Raw genomic sequence first — 21,464 nt, 5'->3', positions numbered from 1 at the left:
ACACACACACACACACACACACACACACACACACACACACACACACACACACACACACACACACACACACACACTCTCTCTCTCTCTCTCTCTCTCTCTCTCTCTCTCTCTCTCTTCCCCCCCCCCCCCCCCCAATTTCAAAAGAAACAAAAATTCTCCAGAAATTTTTTTTTTCAGCAAAATAGGCCCTTTTCTGTAACAAACTGACAAAATATTTGACCAGCTCTTGCACCAAGAGCTTGTGGTTTTAGAAGCCAAGAAACATCAGACAGAGCTAGCATTGGAGATTTTGCAGAGGAGGCTTCACTGGAGCAGAGGAGGACACAAACGGAGGCCAGGAAGTACAGGAAGATGGAAAGAAACCAGCAACAGAAGAAGCAGCACTAGCAAGCACAGAATGGTTTGCAGCTTGTAGTATGAAGACCGAAAGAATAAAGCAGATGAGGAGGAGAGAAAAAGGATTTGGAGGAAAGAGTAGGGCTTGCAAATGAAGGAACAGTGAGGTTTTGAGGCAGAGAGGGCCTGGAAGGCCAGCAAAAGACCTGACACAGAAAGATTCAAATTGCCTGGCAGAGTGTAGTTGCACATGAGTAGGTTGGAACAGAGAGGAGACAGTAAGGAGCTGAAATCCAAAGAAGACTATGAGACAGTGTAGGATCTTGGGAGCATAGCTGAAAACCTGGAAGGGGAGAGGTTACATTTGTTTTGCAGTAACTGTTGCTTGGTTATTAGCCCTATCTGCAAGTAAACAGAATCCATTTTCAGCAGGCCAGTGTTGTTATCAAGTTCCTCCCGGGATATAGCAGGAACATGAACATAAGGTCTTTTTCCTTTCCCCACAAGGCTGAAGAATAACAGAAACCCAGCTAAATCTGCAGAGCAACTCTCCAGACAAATGCTCCCCAAGCTCCGAGCTGTGTTACCGAAACTCCGGTCTGCACATTCAGTGCAGGGCTAAGGTAAACAAAGGAGGAGAAAGCAAGCCTGATACAGAGTGCACTCAGAGCGGAAGCAGCGCATTTGTTATGCAAACATGTGGAGCAAAATGGTGACTCATCTAAATAACAGAAGGAGGAAGGGAGCACAAGGGAGTAGAAATGGGATGAGCCAACTATATAACTGATGTGTTCAGATAACTTTAGCTGCATTCCAAAGGGCTTGTCTGCACTATGCCAGGAATCGACACTGCAGCAATCCATCCACCAGCTATCGATTTATCACATCCGCTTAGACATGATAATCTCTGAGTGCTCTCCCGTGACATGCAGGTATTCCCGCAAGATGAGAAGAGGAGCTGGCACTGACATGAGAGCAGCCCCCACCGATATTACTGCACGCAAGACGCTTCAATAAGTGTGTCAATTTCAGCTACGCTATTTGCGTAGCTGAAGTAGGTCACTAGTGGGGCTAGTGTCGACTAGGCCTACGTTATCACTGCTGGCCATCCTGTGATTTAACAGTGTTAGTTAAATATCAATCTGAATTACTTCCTACTGGAACCATCACTGGGCAGATTTGAACCTGGGTCTTCTGGACCACAGTATAGGACCCTCTACAGCAGCAGTTCCCAACCTTTTCCAGATGGGGTTCCATTTTGACAATTCAGGAAGACTTGGTGACCCAAGGCAATTCAAAAATGGGGGGAGGGCATAGTCACCTGGGGAGACACTTGGCGACCCTTTTGAAATGTAATGACAACCCATATTTGGGTCCCGATGCATAGGTTGGAAAACCCTGCCCTATAGCTTGAGCTACAAAGCCAGCTAGATGACTCTCAACTTAGGCTATAGAGCTCCCTTGTTCTTGTCTCTTGCTGTAAGTGGTCTAAATGCCACTACATGGGACAATGTAGTGATTCTGAAGCATGAATACAGGCAGTCCCCGGGTTACGTATAAGATAGGGACTGTAGGTTTGTTCTTAAGTTGAATTTGTATGTAAGTCGGAACTGGCACATATTGTAGGGGAAACTCTAGCCAAACATTTCTCCAGAGCTCAGTTTTATTCTCCCACACCTCACTTCCCTCAGTCCTTTATTCTCAAGCTGAGGTGTCTTCTGAGAAAAGCCACTCTGCGTCTCCCTGGTCTGCTGGGGAGGGGAGCGCTAGCTTCGCGTCTCCCTGGTCTGCTGGGGGGAAGCAGCTAGTGTGGTGTTGCCTCACCCCGTTTGTAAGTAGGGATCCAATGTAAGTCGGATCCATGTAACCCGGGGACTGCCTGTACCAGACACACCATATAGTAAGTATCAGTGCCAATGCTTGTGGGATAAAGGTAAACTTCTGTCTCCAAATGAATGGAACTAGTAAAGAAAATGAAATCCTAAGGGACATAATTTAAACCTAAAGAGCGGGACAGCCAACAAAGATACAGGGCCTTGATCTTACTCTAGTTACACTGTACCGAACCAAGTAGCGGAAAGACCAGAATCTGACACAGGATAGCAGTGCAGAGGAGAACTCCAATACAGACAGCCCCTGACTTGTGACACAATCGGTTCCTGGGGAAGCGTCACAAGTCGGGGGCGTCATAACTCGAACCCTCATTTATGATAGGCGCCGTCTGCTCCGTCGTAAATGCAGGCCAAGGATGTAAGTCGGGGGGTTTCGGCCCCTTCTGCACTTACAAAAATGGTCGTAAGTGCGGGGGGGAGGGTCGCAATTCGGGCCGTTGTAAAACCCAGAGATGGGCCCAAACCAAACTTCCCCACAGTTGGGGAAAGTTCAGAGACAGATGCAAACTCTGCAACTCAAAATAGTCTGCAGTGGGATCAAATCTCCAAACTCCAGGGCAGTGCAGATTCAGAGCTGAACTTTGTAGGTCTTATCTCCCAACAAAACAATATCAATCATTTCTTCACCCTAATTACTTCCTCACTTGCAAAACTTAAACCACACATTCCACAAAGCTGTGTAACACCCCGTGAGTAACAAGACTCCAGATGTGTTATTAGGAGAATTGTTAAGTCAGTTAAGCCTTTGAATATTTTAACCCCTATATCTTTGAGAACTTGGTGGGGTATAATCTGTGAAAAAATGTATGGGAGTCATACAATGATTGTCTTGGACAAGCCTTACATCAGGGGTGGGGAACCTACAGCCTAGAGGCTGGATGTGACAGATTTTTCTGTGGGTCAGTGGCCCCGACAAAAAAAGGTTCCCTACCCCGCCTTAAATGAAGATGTTATACAGAATTATTATATTGCAGTAGCATTTCGGAATGCCAGATTTGGATGAGGGCTGCACTGTATGTGGTGCTGTAGAGACATAAGACTATACCAGAAAGATAATAATTGACGTGTCAATCACACACAGATTTATCTTTTAAAATATGGCTTCCTTCAATGTATCTAATAAATAGTAGCACAGTTGTACTTACAGACAAGGTGAATCTAATCTCCTTATGGTTGCAGTTTTTGGAAATCCTTTTCTTTAGTGCTTTTACTGCATCTTTAGGCCTGTGACAACGAGAAAATTATGCAGAATGACATAGGGTCTTTATTTTTAAAAATTGTCCAGGATCTGAAAATGACATGAGATAAGGAATGAATCACCTCCCAGCGTTACTCTGATTTTATGCTGGTTCACAAACCAGTGGGATAATTCCACGGATTCCAGTAGAGTCACTTTGGTATTAAATTGGAGTAACATGGTGGCGAATGAGTCTCCAATAAAGACTATACTCCAGAGTCCTGTGTAGAAGAATAAACATAATTCCCAAGTGCAGCCTTTCCTCTCCAAAATTATATTCTCTTACCATCTTTTGAGAGATTTACCTGTGCAGCTCTCATGAATATAAAATCTTAAAGGGCCAATGCATCAAATGCTAAATAGAGCCCATTTTTCAAAGGCGATAAAATTAAGAGACCTCGTGGGAGTTTTGGCATTAGCATCAGTGTTCTGGTTAAATTTCAATTCTGTGGTAATTGCAGGATGTTTCCAAACAACTCTAGTAATTGCTGTGTGCCGGTAAACAGCCCTTGCAATTCCACATCAGAGCTGGCTGCACAACCATCAGAGCACTGTGATTCTCATCTATATCCTGTATATAGAACTGTGTGGGAGTAAAAGGATGGGATTAGGTAGTAGCTCATTATACATGGAAATAGTTTTGTTTCTTAATATACTCTGCGTATAACGCGCCCATGTGTTACAGTAACTGGTGCTATTGCAGAGTTTCTGATAAGCAAAAACAAAATCCTTCTAGATGATCTAGCACTATATTAATGTAACTCACCAAACTCCTTGGTCCAGAAAATAAATCTTACTGGAAAAGTAACTCAATGCCAATAAATCCCTACTGTAATGTTCATCTTTGAAAATACAGCAGCTTGAATGTTCTAATGTATTTCTTGTCAAATTCCATTAAGATCTAGGTTTCTCTCTGTTTTTATACTATTGTAAATTGCAAATATAGGAATTACCACAGAAGATCAGAGTGCTGGAGAATGTAAAACAGGACGGCTGTGTCTAGACTGGCAAGTTTTTCTGCAAAATCATCTGATTTTGTGGAAAAACTTGCCAGCTGTCTACACTGGCTGCTTGAATTTCCGCAAGAACACTGACGATCTCATGTAAGATCATCAGTGTTAGCGGAAATACTGTGCTGCTCCCGTTCGGGCAAAAGCCCTCTTGGGCAAATCATTTGCACAAGAGGGCCAGTGTAGACAGCACAGTGCTGTTTTCCGCAAAAAAGCCCCGATCGCGAAAATGGCGATCGGGGCTTTTTTGCGGAAAACTGCGTCTAGATTAGCCACGGACGCTCTTCCGCAAAAAGGGCTTTTGCGGAAAAGCATCCTGCCAATCCAGACGCGATTTTTCCGAAAATGTTTTTAATGGAAAACTTATCCGTTAAAAGCATTTCTGGAAAATCATGCCAGTGTAGACGTAGCCAACAGGTAGGATTAGGAAGAAAAATCCCCCTGTAGCTAAACTGTTCCATAATTCTTCTCTTCAGGATTTCTGAGACTTTCCTCTCAGGCTCTAGTCACTTTCAGAGCCAGGATATTGAGTGAGATGGACCAATCATCTGATCAGGTCTGGCAATTCCTTTATTTCTAGTATTCCGTCTCAGGCTGTGGCCAGTAGCAGATGCGGAAGAGAAAGTCCTAAAATGTTTCAGACTGGAGAGTTATTGGATAAGCTGTTCACAAGGGAAAATTATTTCCTAAAGAAGTTATGTCTGATGCTGTAAGAGGCACTGTGTAGATATTATAGAACACCCCTCTTTCCCCCCTCCCGCAAAAGCTCATAGATAAACCATCCACTTGCCAATGGCTGGCAGCCATAAACAAGAGCAAGGAACAGAAGTGCATAGTATAGATTACTTCTGTTCAGTCATGATGCCAAAACTGTGTCATCTCAAGACTGAGACCCCTCTGGTAAATAATAATGCCACAAGGCTCTAATATACCATTTTCCACCAGTAGCACTCAAAGGATGATTAAAAGGAGGTCAAGATTACTGTCCCATTTTACAGATGGGGAAATGGAGGCAGAGAAAAATGAATGACTTGCTTAAAGTTACCCAGTAGCTATTTGGCCAAGCTGGAACTAGAATCCAGGTCTTCACTGGTCTACCCACCAGACCACACTGCCTCCCAAGGGGCCTCAATACACTAAAATACGTTCAGCTATAAAGTGTGACATCATTTGACTTTTCTGATAAAAATTTTAATAGAGTTTGGCATCAAAAATATCTAATGGGAACCCCAGTCAAATTACAACCCCGAAACTAAAAGCATGTTGTGGTAGCTAACAGAGGTCTCAGATCTTGTAAACTTGGGATTCTCTACCCTGTATAGCAGGAGCTGGCAGAATCCACATACCTTGAGACTCAAATGGCAAAGGAGAAGAAAGGAAAGTAATTACATAGACACCAACGGTATCTCCAGGCAAAAGTTGGAGCATACAGCTAAACCACACTGATTCTTGGTTACACATGACACAGTTGAACTCATTTCCAAATCTGCAGTCAGGTGGGTATTTGGGAGGCTTTTCCCTTCCTCTGGGAAGAGCATCAGGATTAGGTGTGTAGCCCACATTACCATAACGTTGCAAACGGAAGGGCATTCAAGAAAACTGTGGCTATTGACACTTCCTACCTTTTTCTAGCATTTGTGTATAGAAAATACCCTTAATGGTCAAATCTTGACATCTTTACTGATTTCTTATTCCACCAAAATTCCCAATGAATCAAATACACTTTTCTCCTGAGGAAAGGCTGAATAGAAACCAGCTAAAGGCATCAGAATCCAGCTCCTTATAATGACTTAAGCAGGGATGGGGAACCTCAGGTCCAGGGGCCAGATATGGCCTCCAGGTGACCTGGATCTGGCCTGGGGATCTCCCCAGCATTGGTGAGGTTGTGCTGGAGCTCCTGTGCCCCCATCACTGCCACACCATAGGGCTGGAGCACTCAAAGTCTACTAGCCTGGACCCCCTGGGAGGAGAACGTTGGGGGCCAACTCAATGGGCGGTTGTGGGTTTTGTTTTGTTTTTTGTTTCTCACTTGTGTGTAGCCCCAGACTAATTTTTCTGTAGGTCAATGGTCCCTGACCCAAAAAAAGGTTCCTCAATCTCTGACTTAATCGGATGTGATCTTTAAGTAGTTGACCTGTTGCATATGGAACTATAAGGAATACTGGCCTACTCTCAAGAACAAACCTGGGCAAAATACGACCCGTGGCTCAGATCCGGCCCACCAAGGCACCAGATCAGGACCGAAGATGCTGCCGGGAGCCCCAGGCACGCTGCCCTCTTGCCTCGCCCCACCTGCACGCTGTTCAGAAACACAGCTGTGGGACGGTTTTTCTTTAAAAAGCGTGAGTCCAGAGGGGAAGCTTTAGTAGCTGCTCCCACCCCCACCCCCAGCACAATCACATTGTTTCAATAACAGGCAGCCACAAAGCACAAGGGGCTCCAGAGCCCATGGCTGCAGCCTGTGCGGGGGTGGAGCAGGCAGGGAGGCTAATTCAGGAACTGCTGCTGGCTGGTAAGTCTCCTAGCAGTGCCTGACCTCTGGCACCCCACTCCCCCCCTTCCCCAACCCTCTGCCCCCCACTCCTGCCCCCTACTCCACATACCCAAATCCTCTGCCCCCTTCTGTACCCATATCCCCTCCCAGATCTAGCACCCTTATCCCCTGCCAAAGATCACAGTCCCCTCCTGCTCTAGCTCACAACCCAAATCCCTGCACCCCTCCTGTATCCCAATTTCCCACCCTAGGACACAATCCAATCCCCCCACCCCAGTCTAGTGCCCCTGTTCACAACTGCCTCCTTCACCCAAACTCCCTCCCTTACCCCAATCTCTCTTTTACACCCAACCACCATCCCAGACCTAGCATCTCGTCCATTAATATCATAGAAAAGAGCAGCCCGCAACCAACTTCCAAATTCTTGGAATGGCTCCCCATCAAATATTATTGCTCACCCCTGCTCAAGAAGCTTGTCCTGCTTCTGAATAACGAAGTGTAAGTTTGGATGTTCTTATTAGCCACATAAATGAAAAACATCTGGGGTATGTCTAGACTACATGGCTCCGTCGACAAAGCCATGTAGATGAGTTTACTAGACATAGGAAAATGAAGCAGCAATTTAAATAATCGCCGCTTCATTTACATCAAAATGGCTGCCGCACTGTGCCGATCAGCTGTTTGGCGGCACAGCAGGGCAGTCTGGATGCTCTGTGGTCGACAAGGGAAGCCTTTGTCAACCGCTCCGGTAAACCTCATTTCACGAGGCATACTGGAGCGGTCGACAATGAGTGTATGTATGTGTGCATGGCTAGCCCAAACATACAATCAAACTAGGTGGTCAGTTAGGGTGCCAGGCTTTAAGGGGTATCCAATTAGACTGAAGCGATTTTTTTTCCATTTAAAAATACATTAATGTTTTCTCTTATAAATGACAGTGTCAAATGTTGTACTTATAAAAGAGTGCATCACTGCCATGTCAGAAGCTGAGTTGAATCATTTATTTCACAATTTGGAGCACGGCTGTGTATGTAAATACAGTTACAACGTGCCCCAGCATGGCTTCAAAAGAGCGCCACAGACTTCATTCAGTATCAAGGAATAAAGATTTTCATAGCTTCCCCAAAAACAGTTTCTTTGGAAGGAAGACAGTTGCCACCTGAAATGCAACTATTTATAGCACCGGCCAGAAACACTGTGCACAGGCTGAACCTCCCTGGTCCAGCACCCTGGGGACCTGGTCAGTTCCAGATGAGGGATTTTGATGGAACAAGGGAGGTCTTTTCTGGCTAACCTGCCCCTGCCCCTGCCCCTGCCCCTGCTCCCTCTCTCCCCCAGCTCTGGTCCAGCCATCGGCCTCCCAGCTCGATCCTCCCCCGAGGGGCAGCCCCGCGGCTGGCAGACTGCTGCCCTACCAGCCCTCAGGCCTCCCAGCTGCCAGCCCTCTAGTTGCTGAACCAGGGATGTTGCCAGACCAGAGAGTCCCGATTTAAAAAGGTACAACCTGTACAACTCAAAATGGTTAAAATTTCAAAGTATCAACTACTGGTGGTTTATCCTGTTCAGTATAATTGTGTGAGGAGTAACGAAAAAGACGAAACAAATATATAAATATATATATTCTTATGCTGACATTGATCATTTGGAATGCTAAATAAATCAAGGTAAAATTTCATTCTAGACTTCTCATTTTTCTCTATATTAAGTGTGTGCGTGGGGGGGGGGGGGAGAGGGGAGACACACCAAACTCACAGTTCGCCTACAGCTCTAAAACCCTTGGGCCAGCCCTGTACATGTGCATCAACACATATCCAGGGCCCTTTTAAACGGGAGCAGTGAAACAGGCAATACAGACATTTTTCAGATATCTGTTATTCACGCAGGACCAGTGTTCCCTGTAAGCTGAATTCTTGGGTGCCCCCTACGACCAGGAGAGATTCAAATGCCACCCAGCTGATTAGCAGAATGCTCACAGCATGTGATGGTGCACATCCACACATCTGAGTGCACATAAAATTTATCCTGCACATGGATGGGAACAATTAGTGGGAACACTGCTCAGGACCTTTGTATCATCTGCAAAACGATTTCCCTAATCAGACCACAAAGCGTGAGACTACTTACCCCTCCTCCGTCGTGTTAATAAAGTCACAGATGTGCATAAACAGACCCCACTCCTCCGCGGGCAGCGTACCCACCGTTGCTCTCTCTGGAAGGAAAAGAGGATTTGCTTCACAAAAGTCAGAGTAATTTTTGCTCTCTCTCTCTCTCTCTCTCTCTCACACACACACACACACACTGAATCAAAACTTGGAACTGAACCAATCTTTTATTTCAGTCCAAAGGGCTCACGGGGGCCCCTTTACAAGGCGGCCCTTAATGGGTCATGGGGGTGGCAGAGACCTAGGTCGGATCCCCAGCTTGTCCACACTTGGATTCTGCAAAGCTGCCCCCACCTGGGAGCGGGGCTGCAGGGGGTGGCCACGTGGACAGGGGGCGAGGGGGGCTGGTCCCTGCCTCCAGCAAACTGTCCAGCTGCTCCACTGTCCTCTGGGGTTCTCCGAGGGCTTTGGAGGGGAGAAGGGGCCCTGGGTTCCTACGTCCCGACAGCGAGAGGGGGGCCCAGACCGGGGCGGGAGGGGGCTCAGGGACTCACCGATCAGGTGCCCCACGGCTGTGCCGAAAGGATCCTTCTGACTTTTCCCGAAAGCCATGCTGCTTCTGCGCGCCCCGGGGGCCAGCCTGCTCCTTCCTCTCCCGCGGGGGCTACGGACTCAGCCGCTGCGGGCTCCGGCTCCGGCTCGCCCTGCGCCGGCTGCCGCCAGCTCCTACCTGGGTCCTTCCTGGGAGCGGGGCGGGGCGGAGCTGCCCAGGTACCGAGCAGCGCAGCGACCGGCCGCCTGCCCAGGGCTGGAGCGTCACGTGCCGCCCCGGGAGGCAGCGACCCGCCCTGCACCAGACGGAGCGAGCCAGAGCAGCGGCAGCTGCAGCCGCAGGGGATCTGGCCTGGCTCCCGGCCCTGCTCCGTGGCAAGGTGCCTGCGAGGGAAGGGGGTGCAGGCAGCCACCCACAGGAGCAGGGGGACGTGTTGGGGCGCCCCACTTAGCAATTAAAACATGGGGGGGGCATGCACCTCCAGACTTACTAGGAGTCACCTCTGCTGCCCCACCCCTGAGACTGAAGGGAGGTTTGGGGAAGAATCAGCTGTTTTGAGGGAGTGGGGAGGATCCTGGGCTGCCAAAGCCCAGCAAGTTGGCTGGCTCTATTATACGCCTTTCCCCAGCCATGGAGGATTCCACAAAGTGAGTTTCCAGCAGAGACCTTCACTTCCTCCTCTCCCTAGTCCCAGCCTTAGCAACCCTGTACATAAACCATGGAGCCACATCAGCCTTGGGAGTCACCCAACTAAGTATCAGGGCTGGGAATATGTCTCTGTGAAACATGACTAGGACCTCGAGGTGCTACCGGAAGATAAATATTATGGCAAAGTTATTCTTCTTTCAGCGAGGTGTAAACGAAAGCATTTTGTGCGTCCGTCAGTGTTCCACCTCCACATTACAGTAGCACATAGAGGCCCCTGATGGTCTAGGCACTGTACACAGGTATGGCAAGAGAGCAGGGAATAACTTAAGGCTATGTCGACATTACAGATAAAATCGAAGCAGCCGCAGTGGATTTTCTAGAGTTCGAATTAGCGGGTCTAGTGAAGACAGGCTAATTCGCATGGAGAGGTCACTCCCATTGATGCTGGCAGGCCTGCTTCTATGAGGAGTAAAGGGAAGTCGAAGGGAGAGTGTGTTCCCTTTGACTTCCCGCAATGTAGACAGCACCAAAATTAGAAGATACTTCGACTGAAGCTACACAATTAGTGTAGCTGAAGTTGAACATCTTAATTCAAACTTAATTCTACACCTAGTGTAGACTAGGTCACACTAAAGAGAAAACACACACACACATCTCCTGAGTCATACTCCACTGTGACTTTAGGTCACAGAACAATTCCATTCCTAGCACTGGGTTCTAAGGCACTCCAATTACAACATCCTTGTGTTTTCCATATTCAGAATTAGGCAGTTATTCCTACTCCCTTTTTCGTATCCTTTAATCAGATTTTAATACAGGACTTTCTCAACACCTGATTCCACAGTTAACACTCCATTGTGTGGGACTATCAAAACAAACCCCAGTGGGTGTTGTTCTGCTCAAAACTCCCAATTGCTTGTATCTCATGAACTTGAGATTTTAGTCCCCATTTCAGCTGGACAAAGAGAAAGAATTGCTCTTCCTTTAGCAGCACCAACTACAGTGAGGAGACATTCACAATGATAAGACCTTACCTAGAAGAACCCCCATTCAGCTCCCTCTGACATTCTACCCCTGTTACCTATTTCTTCCTTTGGTTTTCTTTTATTGACTTTGTGGGATTAGTTTACCAGAGTAAGGGTGCATCTACACAGCAGCATTATTTCGGAATAACGGCCACTATTCCAAAATAACAATACGAGCGTGTACACAGCAATTTCGTTATTTCGAAATAAATTCAAAATAATGGACAGCTTATTCAGTAAACCTCATTCCACGGGGAATAATGTCTATTCTGATAATAGCTATTTTGGAATAGCAGTAGTGTGGATGCTCCACTGCTGCTATTTTGAAATAGCTCCTCCTCAAAGCCATTCAAAGTACATTAGAGTCCGGATTATCCGACCTTTGCTAATCCGACATTCCGCTTTATCTGACAAAGCCGGCTCCTGAAAGCAAAACTAAAACCCCGCGCTGCCCCCGGCCGCCTGCCACGTGACCTGGCCCGTTTCTCCTTCAACCCGCAGCTGACATCCCTTGAATTGAAGCGCACGGAGGGGGTTTGAGAGTCCAGCCAGTGGGTCGGAAACTCCTGCTGGCGCCGCTTAGTCCCCCTTCCTGGCTGGCCCCTTCCCTCCCTGCAGCCCTCGGGCATGAGCCTGGAGAATGGCCCCGCTCGCTGCCCCATCGCTCCGGGCACTGCAGGGAGGGAAGGGGCCAGGCAGGAATGGGGACCAAGCAGCACCAGTAGGAGCATCAGCAGCAGCGCCCAGAGCCTGTAGTCTAGACGTACCCTAAGTGTCTAGAGCTTTGGTCTGAGAAAAGATCACAGCAAATCGTAGGCAGAAAAATTAAAATTACACTGATCAAGCAGCTAATTAAATGTACTACTGTATTTCCCTTACCTACAATCGGAAAGATAGCAAATACAATGGGAATTGTCAGCTTCTGCTGCATTGTAAATGTCAATTTTCAAACACTGTTTACTTTAGCATCCACCACCCTGTAATCACCAGAACTGACTGACTGCTCTTGCAACATTCTTGACATCAAATCAGGTGAACTGTTTTCTTAGGTTATATGTTCCTATCTGTCCCAAAGCTTGAAGGAGAACAGATGCAGATAAAACAAAGCACAAGGGTTGCTGATGTAGCCTCATCCCATAGTGCTGTATAACAATCACTCTCCCCATCACACAAATTCTTCCAGAGACCAGAAGCGGCCCGAGGCCGGCTGTAGCAGCTGGCACCCCAGGCGGCAGGCGAGATCGGCACCCCCGCCTGCTGAGCAGTCAATGGCTGTGACATAATCATGGGACCCGGTCCGGCAGCACCCTAGGCGACCACCTAGTCTGCCTAGGCTCATGGGTTGCCCCTGCCAGAGACAGGGATATTCCTCTTAAGATTGATATAATTGCCGTTGAAGGCACAAGCCATACTGTGACTCAGACTTCTTTTATTCTTGGGCAGAAATGTGACATGCATTTTGACAAAATGAAAGTCAACTCTAAATATTTGTGGTTTTGCTGATTGGAAGGCCTGGCTATTTCAGTGTAGAAAAATATGGACTCTCTTATTAATCAGTGTTTCCATCTGGTGTAATTAGTCACAGAATCAAAACATAATACAGACAAAGGATTCACTTGACCTCAGACTGCCACTAATTAACAAACCCATCTTAACCTGATTGCTAGAACTATGCCTGTAAAAACTCATCTGACTCTCTTTTGCATTGTGGGTGACTCAGTGACTCCATCTGCTGGATAACTCTAGCATGGGGGCTGCGTGGGTTTACATCAGGCATGTCCAAAGTCCGGCCCGCGGGCCAATTGCGGCCCGTGTTCTGGTTTAATACGGCCCCCCCCCAGGTAATTTGGCAATATCTATCTTTTATGGCCCCCCAATGAATCCATATGTATTGAGATGAATACATTGTAAAATCTCAGTTAAAGTCAGTTGGTCTAAATCAGTTATAAATATATTTGGACACAACATGTATACTTGGTGTTATGTTCCTGTTCATATTTTTTGAACTTAAAAGTTGACAGACAACCTTTTATTACCAATAATATGTAATGTACTTTACAATGTTCCTGACATATTTCAGCTTCCTGGATTTTTTTTTTCATCTGGCCTTCAGATATGAAAGGCAGAGTGATTTAACACCTGTTTAGATTGGTCATCCATGTGACGAAATGAAAAGTATGCCGTTTGCAATAAACTTTGCATAAAATAGTTAATTTGCATTTAATTTTAATGGTTCAAAGAATGGCAGGCAAAATGGTCGGCCCTCACGCATGTTCACTTCATCAAATCTGGCCCTCTTTGAAAAAAGTTTGGACACCCCTGGTTTACATTTTCTGTATGGATTGCAAAGGACAGGGGCTAGAAAATAAGTGTAAGGTTTATTGCCACTAAACTGGTCTACTGCTGAAAATGACTTGGATACTTTGATAATGAAATCATGTGCCAGCTGTTTGTCTCTCCCTCACACCCATACTTATTATAAGTGGGTGGTGTTAATTACGTGTTCTTCTTATTGTGGTTTCATTCCAGATTAGAATTAATCAGTGATTCCCAATTTTGTATATCTATATTTTACTTGTTGTTTGATTATGTAGGGGGCTTTTCATTTAAAGTCACAGTATCGTATAGAATCATATTTAATTTCATCAAATTTAATTTTAATGTAGTTACAAATCCCTTGTTTGAAATATATCCAATGTTCCATCTAATTTTTTCCAGCTACATGTAGAATAAATTTTGTTATGTGTATCAACACACTTATGGATATACACCACTATTAGAAACATGCTGTGGGCACTGTGGGTGCTCTGCTGATCAGCTGGGAGGCATTGGAAACTTTTCTGGCAGCCCAAGCGCTCAGATTACAGGGAGCACTGAATATCCTGCAAATGTAGGATCTTTTTATTTTATTTGCACAATGGTAACAATCATAGGCTCCAATTGAACTCCTTATGTTTGGCCTGGTAGAAAGAGCTATCAAGAGTTAGACTCTGTCCCAGAAAACTTACAATGTCAGGTTCAGAACATTTCTGATGAACCCACATTTTCACTGAAATTTGCTGATTTGACTTTGGACCATTTCAATTCTGATGAGCTTCCAAAGGACCCTTTCAGGATTCCACCAGTTGAACTAGAAGCCCCACACTTGGGAGCTGCTTTTCTCAGGCAAGCTTTTTAGGACACAGAACTTACCAGTCTTCCAGAGACCCCACCATCCCACGAGGCTAGAACCAGGGACCCTGGAAACTTGACTGCTGCTTTTCCCAGTTGACATCATTTGTGTTAGTTTCACTGCAGCCCATCACTGAGTCTGTGTCTAGTTTGCTTTCCTCTTGCAAAAGAGGAAATGAAAATGAGGAAAAAGGAAATGCAAATGAAGCACTGATTAGCATGTTCACATGCTTCATTTGCATATCCTCTTCCCATCGCTTTTTCGAAAGAAGCTTTTTGAAAAAAAAAAAAAGCAGTCTAGATAAGGTTCTTTGGAGAGAAAAAAACCCCTTTTCAAAAGAACACTGTAAACCTCATTTTGGGCATGTCTAGACTATGTTTTTCTTTGGAAAGAAGATATGCAAACTCGGCATGAACTTGCATATCTTCTTCCGATCGCTTTTTCAAAAGAGGTTTTTTCCAAAAACAAGCAGTCTAGAGGCGTTTTTTTCGAGAAAAAAACCCTTTTTCAAAAGAACCCTTCTTCCTCAAAAAATGAGGTTTACAGCATTCTTTCGAAAAAGGGTGGTTGTTTTTTTTCAAAAGAACTGCATCTAGACTGCTTGTTTTTTCCAAAAAAAACTCTTTTAAAAAAGCAATCAGATGAAGATATGGAAATTTGTGCCGGAAGAGGAAAGCAATCTAGATGCAGCCTAGGATTTGGGAAGGAAGAATTATACCGTTTTTTCCATATTTTTTGCAACCTATTCCCCCAATCCACCATTATTGGAAACATTTTTGTTTGTGTTTTGTTCAATAGTTTTCTGATTTCCTTTCCCTACCCTTCTTCTTTTCCTATTCCTCCATTTTCCTCTTTACCACCAAAAAAGGGGCAGAAGGAAAAGCAAAAAGAGTAAACCAGAAAGTGAAAACCAGGAAAAAATCAGCTACATTCTTTTCCCCCCACCATTATATTCTGTCTTGTCTCTTTATCTTGGAAGCTTTTTTCGACAAAGATGATGCCTACGAGTTGGTGCCTAGCACAAATACAGAGCCAGTCTCACCTGGTGACTCTACACACTAGTGTAACACAAATAATGATAATCTGCTATGTAATCAAATACCTACAGCAGTAACTAGGAGCCAGGACTCCTGGGTTTCATTTCTCCCTTCATCGCAGGGGGTACATGTAGACTGAAAGCTTCTTTCGAAAGAGGCTTTTTCGAAAGATACTTTAGAAAAAGCCTCTTTCGAAAAAGAGCGTCTAGACTACAACCAGTAACTTCGGAAAAGCTGTTTGCATTACATAGTGCCTTTTTTCAAAAGAGCACTTTTGAAAAAAGGCATTATTCCTCATAAAACGAGGTTTTCATGGTTGAAAAAACTGGCACGTTCTTTCAATTTACTTCTGAAAGAATGCAGCAGCAGCAGTCTAGATACAGGGGAAGTTTTTTTGAAAAAAGGCCACTTTTTTTTCGAAAAAACCCTGTAGTCTAGACACGCCCTGACTCACTCTACGTCCGTGGTTCTCAAAGAGTGGTCCATGGACCACTGTTGGTCCACAACTGTTTTGTTGATGGGCCATAGGCTCAGGACTCACTCCCCTCTACGGTGGGGAGCCTGCACAGGTGCTGAAGCATTACACCCCCCCCCCCCGTTCTCTGATGTTGGAGCATCAGTGCCAACTTCCCAGTGGTGGAAAGGCAGCCTAGGATACCACTTGATTGAAGTCTTTCCCTGCTGCTCCCATTAGCCCAAATCATGGCAAATGGGAGCAGCAGGGACAGAGCCTAGGACAGGGGTGGGCAAAAGGGCCGCCGTGGGCCAGATCCAACCCACCAAGCAGGTGGAGCTGGCCCACAGAGGCCCTGCTACTTCCCCTACCCCCAAGCCAATTAGGGTCTGGGGGCAGGGGAGCGTCCGAAGCCTTCTCTGCTCTGTCCCCGCCCTGCGAGCAGCACACGGTGCTTCAAGTCCTCCTCCCGCCCTGTCTGGAGCACATGGCACTTTGAAATGCCGTGTGCTGCTCGTAGAGCGGGGGGGGGGGGGGAGTGGGAGTGGGGGAGAAGGGCTTTGCGTGCTTCCCCACCCCCAGGCAATCAGGAATGTTGTATATGGATTTTCAGAAGCCTGTTGGTTCTTAGTGCCTGTGGATTTCTATGGACGATTGGTGCTGTGACACTTGAAAAAGTGACTGTAAAATGGGTCTCACATGCCCACGTTACCTGCAGGATGTTGTGAAGCTACTTAATTAATGAATTGGTTACAGAATGCTTTGTGACCTTTATGACAGAGGAAATGGATAAGACGACTTTGTCTAAATGAGGAGCGCTTTGCCAAGCACTCTTGTGTGTAAATGGAGCCACACTGGCAAAACTGCGGTTATCCTGTTGTAGTTTATGCCAATTCCCTGTACTGGCATGAGCTATACCAGCATATGGGCAGTTTTTTTAGTATAACTGTATTTACATTTGGGCTTCTAGTAGTATAGCTATGTGTGTCAGTAAAAATAATCACACTCCTAAACAACACAGCTGTGTCAGCAAAAGTTTCTAGTGTAGACCAGGCCTAGGAGTTTAAAATAATATTTCTGATTTTTTAAATAAATTAGTCAGAAATGTCTTTATCTGATTAAACACACACACACAGCACATGAAGTAACAACAAATGGTCCTTAGAGACTAACAAAAAATGTAAATGGTATCATGAGCTTTCACGGGCACATGCCAGTTACAGACTAACACAACTACCCCTCTGAGCCTTTTTAGCCCATTAAGTAGCTGATTTGAATAACCAGTGATTATTTATATGAAAATACAGGATGGGCCTCCCTGGTCCGGCACCATCAGAAACTGATTGGTCCCGAATGAGGGAATTTGCTGGACTAGGGAGGTCCTCTGCCACCAGCCCTCTAGTCCACTACCCCTTCTCACCACCAGCCCTGGTCCTACTGCCAGGGGCTGTTGTGGACTGCCTCGGCCTTGGCTCCCCTGCCGGGGGTTGCCTCCTCTCTTACTTCGGCCTGAGGCAAGGGTCTGCCTCTGCCCTGCTGCCAGGGGCTGCTGTGGCCCCAACTCTGCTGTCAGGCTGCCATGGCCTTAGCCCCAGCCCCAGCCCCAGCTCCCCAGCTCCCCAGCCTGTGGTCAAACCCATACTCTATCTCAGCTCCTCCCAGGCCCCATCCCCTCCCCACGGCCCACCTCCTCCCCACTGTCTCACTCTTCTCTCTGCTCACCCATTCCAGCCTAATCCCAGAACCCAAATGTATCAAATGACACCCAGAAAAAAAAACTCGTCTAAAAATTCTTTCTACAGAAAACGGAGCATGTTTTCTGTATGCCAGCGTGATGGGGAATACTCGCCCCACACTGACCAAGGGGAGGCTAGCCAGGCCTACTGGGCTCAGAAGGCCCTTGCCCCGCGGCCCTGCTGGGCATGCTCCAACTGCAGGCCCGGTATAAAGGCCAGAGGAGCAGCTCAGTTGGGGCTGACCTCTGGAGGGGAAGGAGCTCCTGTGGGTGCACAGAAGTGTCCGCCCTTGTGGTCGGAGCCCAAACCGTTGACCCAGCTGGAGCTGCAGCCACAATCACCATGCTGACATCAGCCGCCACGCCGACTGCAGCTGGTGGTTGCGCTAGAAGCTGCCGCACACGACGCTGACATCGCATCAGCCACTACAGCCGCCGCACACGATGCCACGCCAGCCACTGCAGCCGCCACACCAGTATCTGCCCATGCAGCTGGGGACTGTACCAGTCGGGGAGCGGGGTAGGAAGCAGCTCAAGGTGGGGAGCAGGAGGAATCCTGGTGGACTTAGCACATTTTGGATGGAACACTCCACCGAGCCAGTGGTGGAAACCGCCAACCACTGATAGGGCCCTGGGCTGGGGCCCGGTGGAAATGGAGGGCCCAGGTTCCCCTACCCCTCATATCTTTACACCCCAATGAGGGGCATTAGAGAGTTGGCCACTGGGCCATATTGATCCCCAGACTGGGGGGGGGGGAGCTAGAGACTCGGCTGCTGGGCCATACTGATCCCCAGACGGGGAAGGGAGCTAGAGACTCGGCCACTGGGCCATATAGACCCCCAGACTGGGATGGGAGCTGGAGACTTGGCCACCGGGCCATATTGACCCCCAGACCAGGGGAGTGCTGGAGTCTCGGCTGCTGGGCCACATTAACCCCCAGACCAGGGGGGGTGCTAGAGACTTGGCCGCTGGGCCATAGTGACCCCCAAGAGGTGCGGGGCCGGTGACCCCGTGACAGCCAGATTGAGTAGACTAGATTTGGAGAAGGTACTTAATTAAAAAGTACTAAAATTGGGAATAAAAAAGGTCAGTCACAGATTTTTTTTATATACCCTGAAGTTTGTCAGAGATCTATTTGCAAAAACTTTGTAATAAGGGCAAGTCAGTTGTCCTGTTGAATATATTAAATATTATGCACTACATGATGCCTCCCTTCTCTGTTTTACATTTTTTTCATCAGTATTTCTAAGCCAATTTTGTTTTAAATGTACTCTTAAGCCTTCATAATGCAATCATTTCAAATTACTGCATATTTAAATTAGGCCTGTCAATTGACCTGCATTAAGGCCTGCGACTAACACAGGGCAGGATTAACACGTTAATTTGTTTAACACGTTAATTGCTGGCATTACTGCTGCGCTCCCCCTTTGAAGTGCCACTGTGGTGCTTCAAAGAAGCAGTGTAAGTGGAGCCTGGAAGAGCACTTCAAAGGGGCTTTGCAACGTGGAGCTGGGGATCAGCTGGAGTCCCTAGCTGATCCCCGGTTCCTAATGTGCTGCCTCTTTAAAGTGTCAAAATGGCACTTCAAAGGGGCAGTGCAAGTGGAGTCGGGGATCAGTTGGAGTGCCCAGCTGATCCCCAGCTCTGCATTGCAAAGCCCCTTTGAGGTGCTACTCCGGTGCTTCAAAGTAGCTTTGCAACAGTGGAGTCAGGGATCAGCTGGAGTCCCCAAGGGGCAGTGCTGCATGGAGCCCAGGGTCAGCTGGGGACTCCAGCTGATCCCAGACTCCATGCAGCACTGCCCCGTAGAAGAGGAGGCGCACGCGATTAATCACAATTAAATTTTTAAATCACTTGATATCCCTAATTTAAATTCACTGAAACAAATATATTATTTTAAATTAATCAGTCAGAGCAGTTTAGTGCGTTCCTAACAACGTTCATTGCTTTTGAAAAAAGGAAACACTAATTTATTTTGTGGGATTTTCATAATAATTTCATGCTTATGAAATTTCACTATATGTTTATGTTAAAATATATTTCCAAAGATTTTAGGCATATCAAAGGATTTTATATCTTAGTAAGGCACTGATTTTGGTGGAGGGTTCTCTTAAAACTAGTTAATCGAATAGTCAGAAGTAAAAGGGAAACTTATTTGTCCAGCTATAAATCAGTGGTTCCCAACTTTTTGGCATCACATCACCCTTTTTGATTTTTGAAAAACTCTCACGCCCCCCCCTCCCAAATAGCAGCAAAACTGTTGAGCAAAAAAAAAAAAAAAAAGAAAAAAGGAACTGAACAGGGCAGCAAAATTTGATGGGGGGGAGGAGGCTGGGTCACCTCGCGCCCACCCTGGAATTTCTTCATGCCCCCCAGTTTTGGAACCCATGAGCTATATGTAAGAAATGGACCATTGTCCCTTTAGGGTTCTCTTCAGCAGGGGAGTGAAAGGAGAGTAGGGATGGATGAGAGGACAGGAAAACTTTGGAAGCAAGTTTTTGTAATTTAGCAATTAAAACTAAAATGTGAATTTTAGATAAAGGTGGTCTTTTGAAGAATGTATTTAAAAGATTTTATATCTGAAGAACCAAGCGTTTAAGGCTAAAGCTGAATACTCAGATGATGCACCTAAGCAGCTACACATGGATTTTTTAGAGATATGAATTTATAATCTTCAGCCACAAACTAATGAAATATTTAAAGCAAATTTTAAACTGAAGTCCTATAACATAGTAATGTACAACTGTGTGTGTCAGTAAATAGGGTTGGCATATGCCTGTTAAATGGTTTCATTACCACATAATGGCTCTTTCACAGATTCAATGTTGTGCTAATAGGACGGGCCGTTGTTTCACTTTTAAAATAACAGATTCACTTTAGGAAGAGTTACCAGTCTGCAAGCTGCAATAGGTTCTGTGGGAGCATTCAGGAACCCTCAGAATAGGGATACAAAGGCTATGTCTACATTGCATTCCTCTTTCAAGAGAGGAATGCAAATGCAGCCAAGCGAAATTGCAAATGAGGCACGGATTTGAATTTCCCACGCTTCATTTGCATAATGGTGTCCGGGTACTTTTTCGAAATACCCTATTTCAAAAGAAAAAACACCATCTAGACTGGGTTATTTCGAAAAAAACCCTTCTTTCGAAATAACCCTTAAACCTCATTTTTTAAGGAGTAAGGTTTATTTCGAAAGAAGGTTTTTTTTTTCAATATAACCCAGTCTACACTGCCTTTTTTCTTTCGAAATAGGGTATTTTGAAAAAGCATCCAAACGCCATTATGCAAATGAAGCATGGGAAATTCAAATCCGCCCTTCATTTGCAATTTCGCTCAGCTGCATTTGCATTCCTCTCTCTGAAGAGAAATGCAGTGTAGACATAGCCAAAGATGAGAGAAGTTGAGCACTAAAACCCAGGGAAGGAATTGCCTTCCCTTGGCTCTTATACCCACTGCCCATGGCTGCCCAGCTGCCTCAGCCCTGCCTTGCTATCATCAGCCCCACCAACAGGGCTCTCAGCTGTCGGTCTTCCCGCCAATGGGCTCCTGACTCCAGGGCTATCTAGTCCAGAAATATCTATGGTCCTGCCAGATCACGGATGTTGCCAGACCAGAGAGTCCCTGTTTAGGGAGAAACAAAAGACAGAACTATGCAGCACTTTAAAGACTAACAAGATGGTTTATTAGGTGATGAGCTTTCGTGGGCCAGACCCACTTCCTCAGATCAGATTGTGGAAGAAAATTGGCATGACCATATATACCAAAGGAT

The 21,464-nt window shown here is 46.2% G+C and overlaps 1 protein-coding gene across 2 annotated transcripts in view; it reads right to left on the bottom strand.

Annotated features, from left to right (window-relative positions):
- The window catches only part of TOM1L1 (target of myb1 like 1 membrane trafficking protein), a 48,288-nt gene extending 38,228 nt beyond the window's left edge, over window positions 1-10,060 (bottom strand). The window contains exons 1-3 of one of the 2 annotated variants that reach the window (XM_075903824.1): window positions 9,626-10,060; window positions 9,094-9,178; window positions 3,374-3,452 (exon numbers count right to left, since the gene is read on the bottom strand). In XM_075903824.1, the coding sequence (XP_075759939.1) occupies window positions 3,374-3,452; window positions 9,094-9,178; window positions 9,626-9,683 (222 nt within the window). In that variant the 5' untranslated portion in view covers window positions 9,684-10,060. The remainder of the gene's footprint in view (window positions 1-3,373; window positions 3,453-9,093; window positions 9,179-9,625) is intronic. The other variant, XM_025185688.2, reaches the window with a different exon arrangement.
- Between the last annotated feature and the right edge of the window lie 11,404 nt (window positions 10,061-21,464).

This window comes from Pelodiscus sinensis, chromosome 20, assembly GCF_049634645.1.
Source record: "Pelodiscus sinensis isolate JC-2024 chromosome 20, ASM4963464v1, whole genome shotgun sequence".
Taxonomy (NCBI): domain Eukaryota; kingdom Metazoa; phylum Chordata; order Testudines; family Trionychidae; genus Pelodiscus; species Pelodiscus sinensis.
This window is presented reverse-complemented; position numbering and strand designations above follow the sequence as displayed.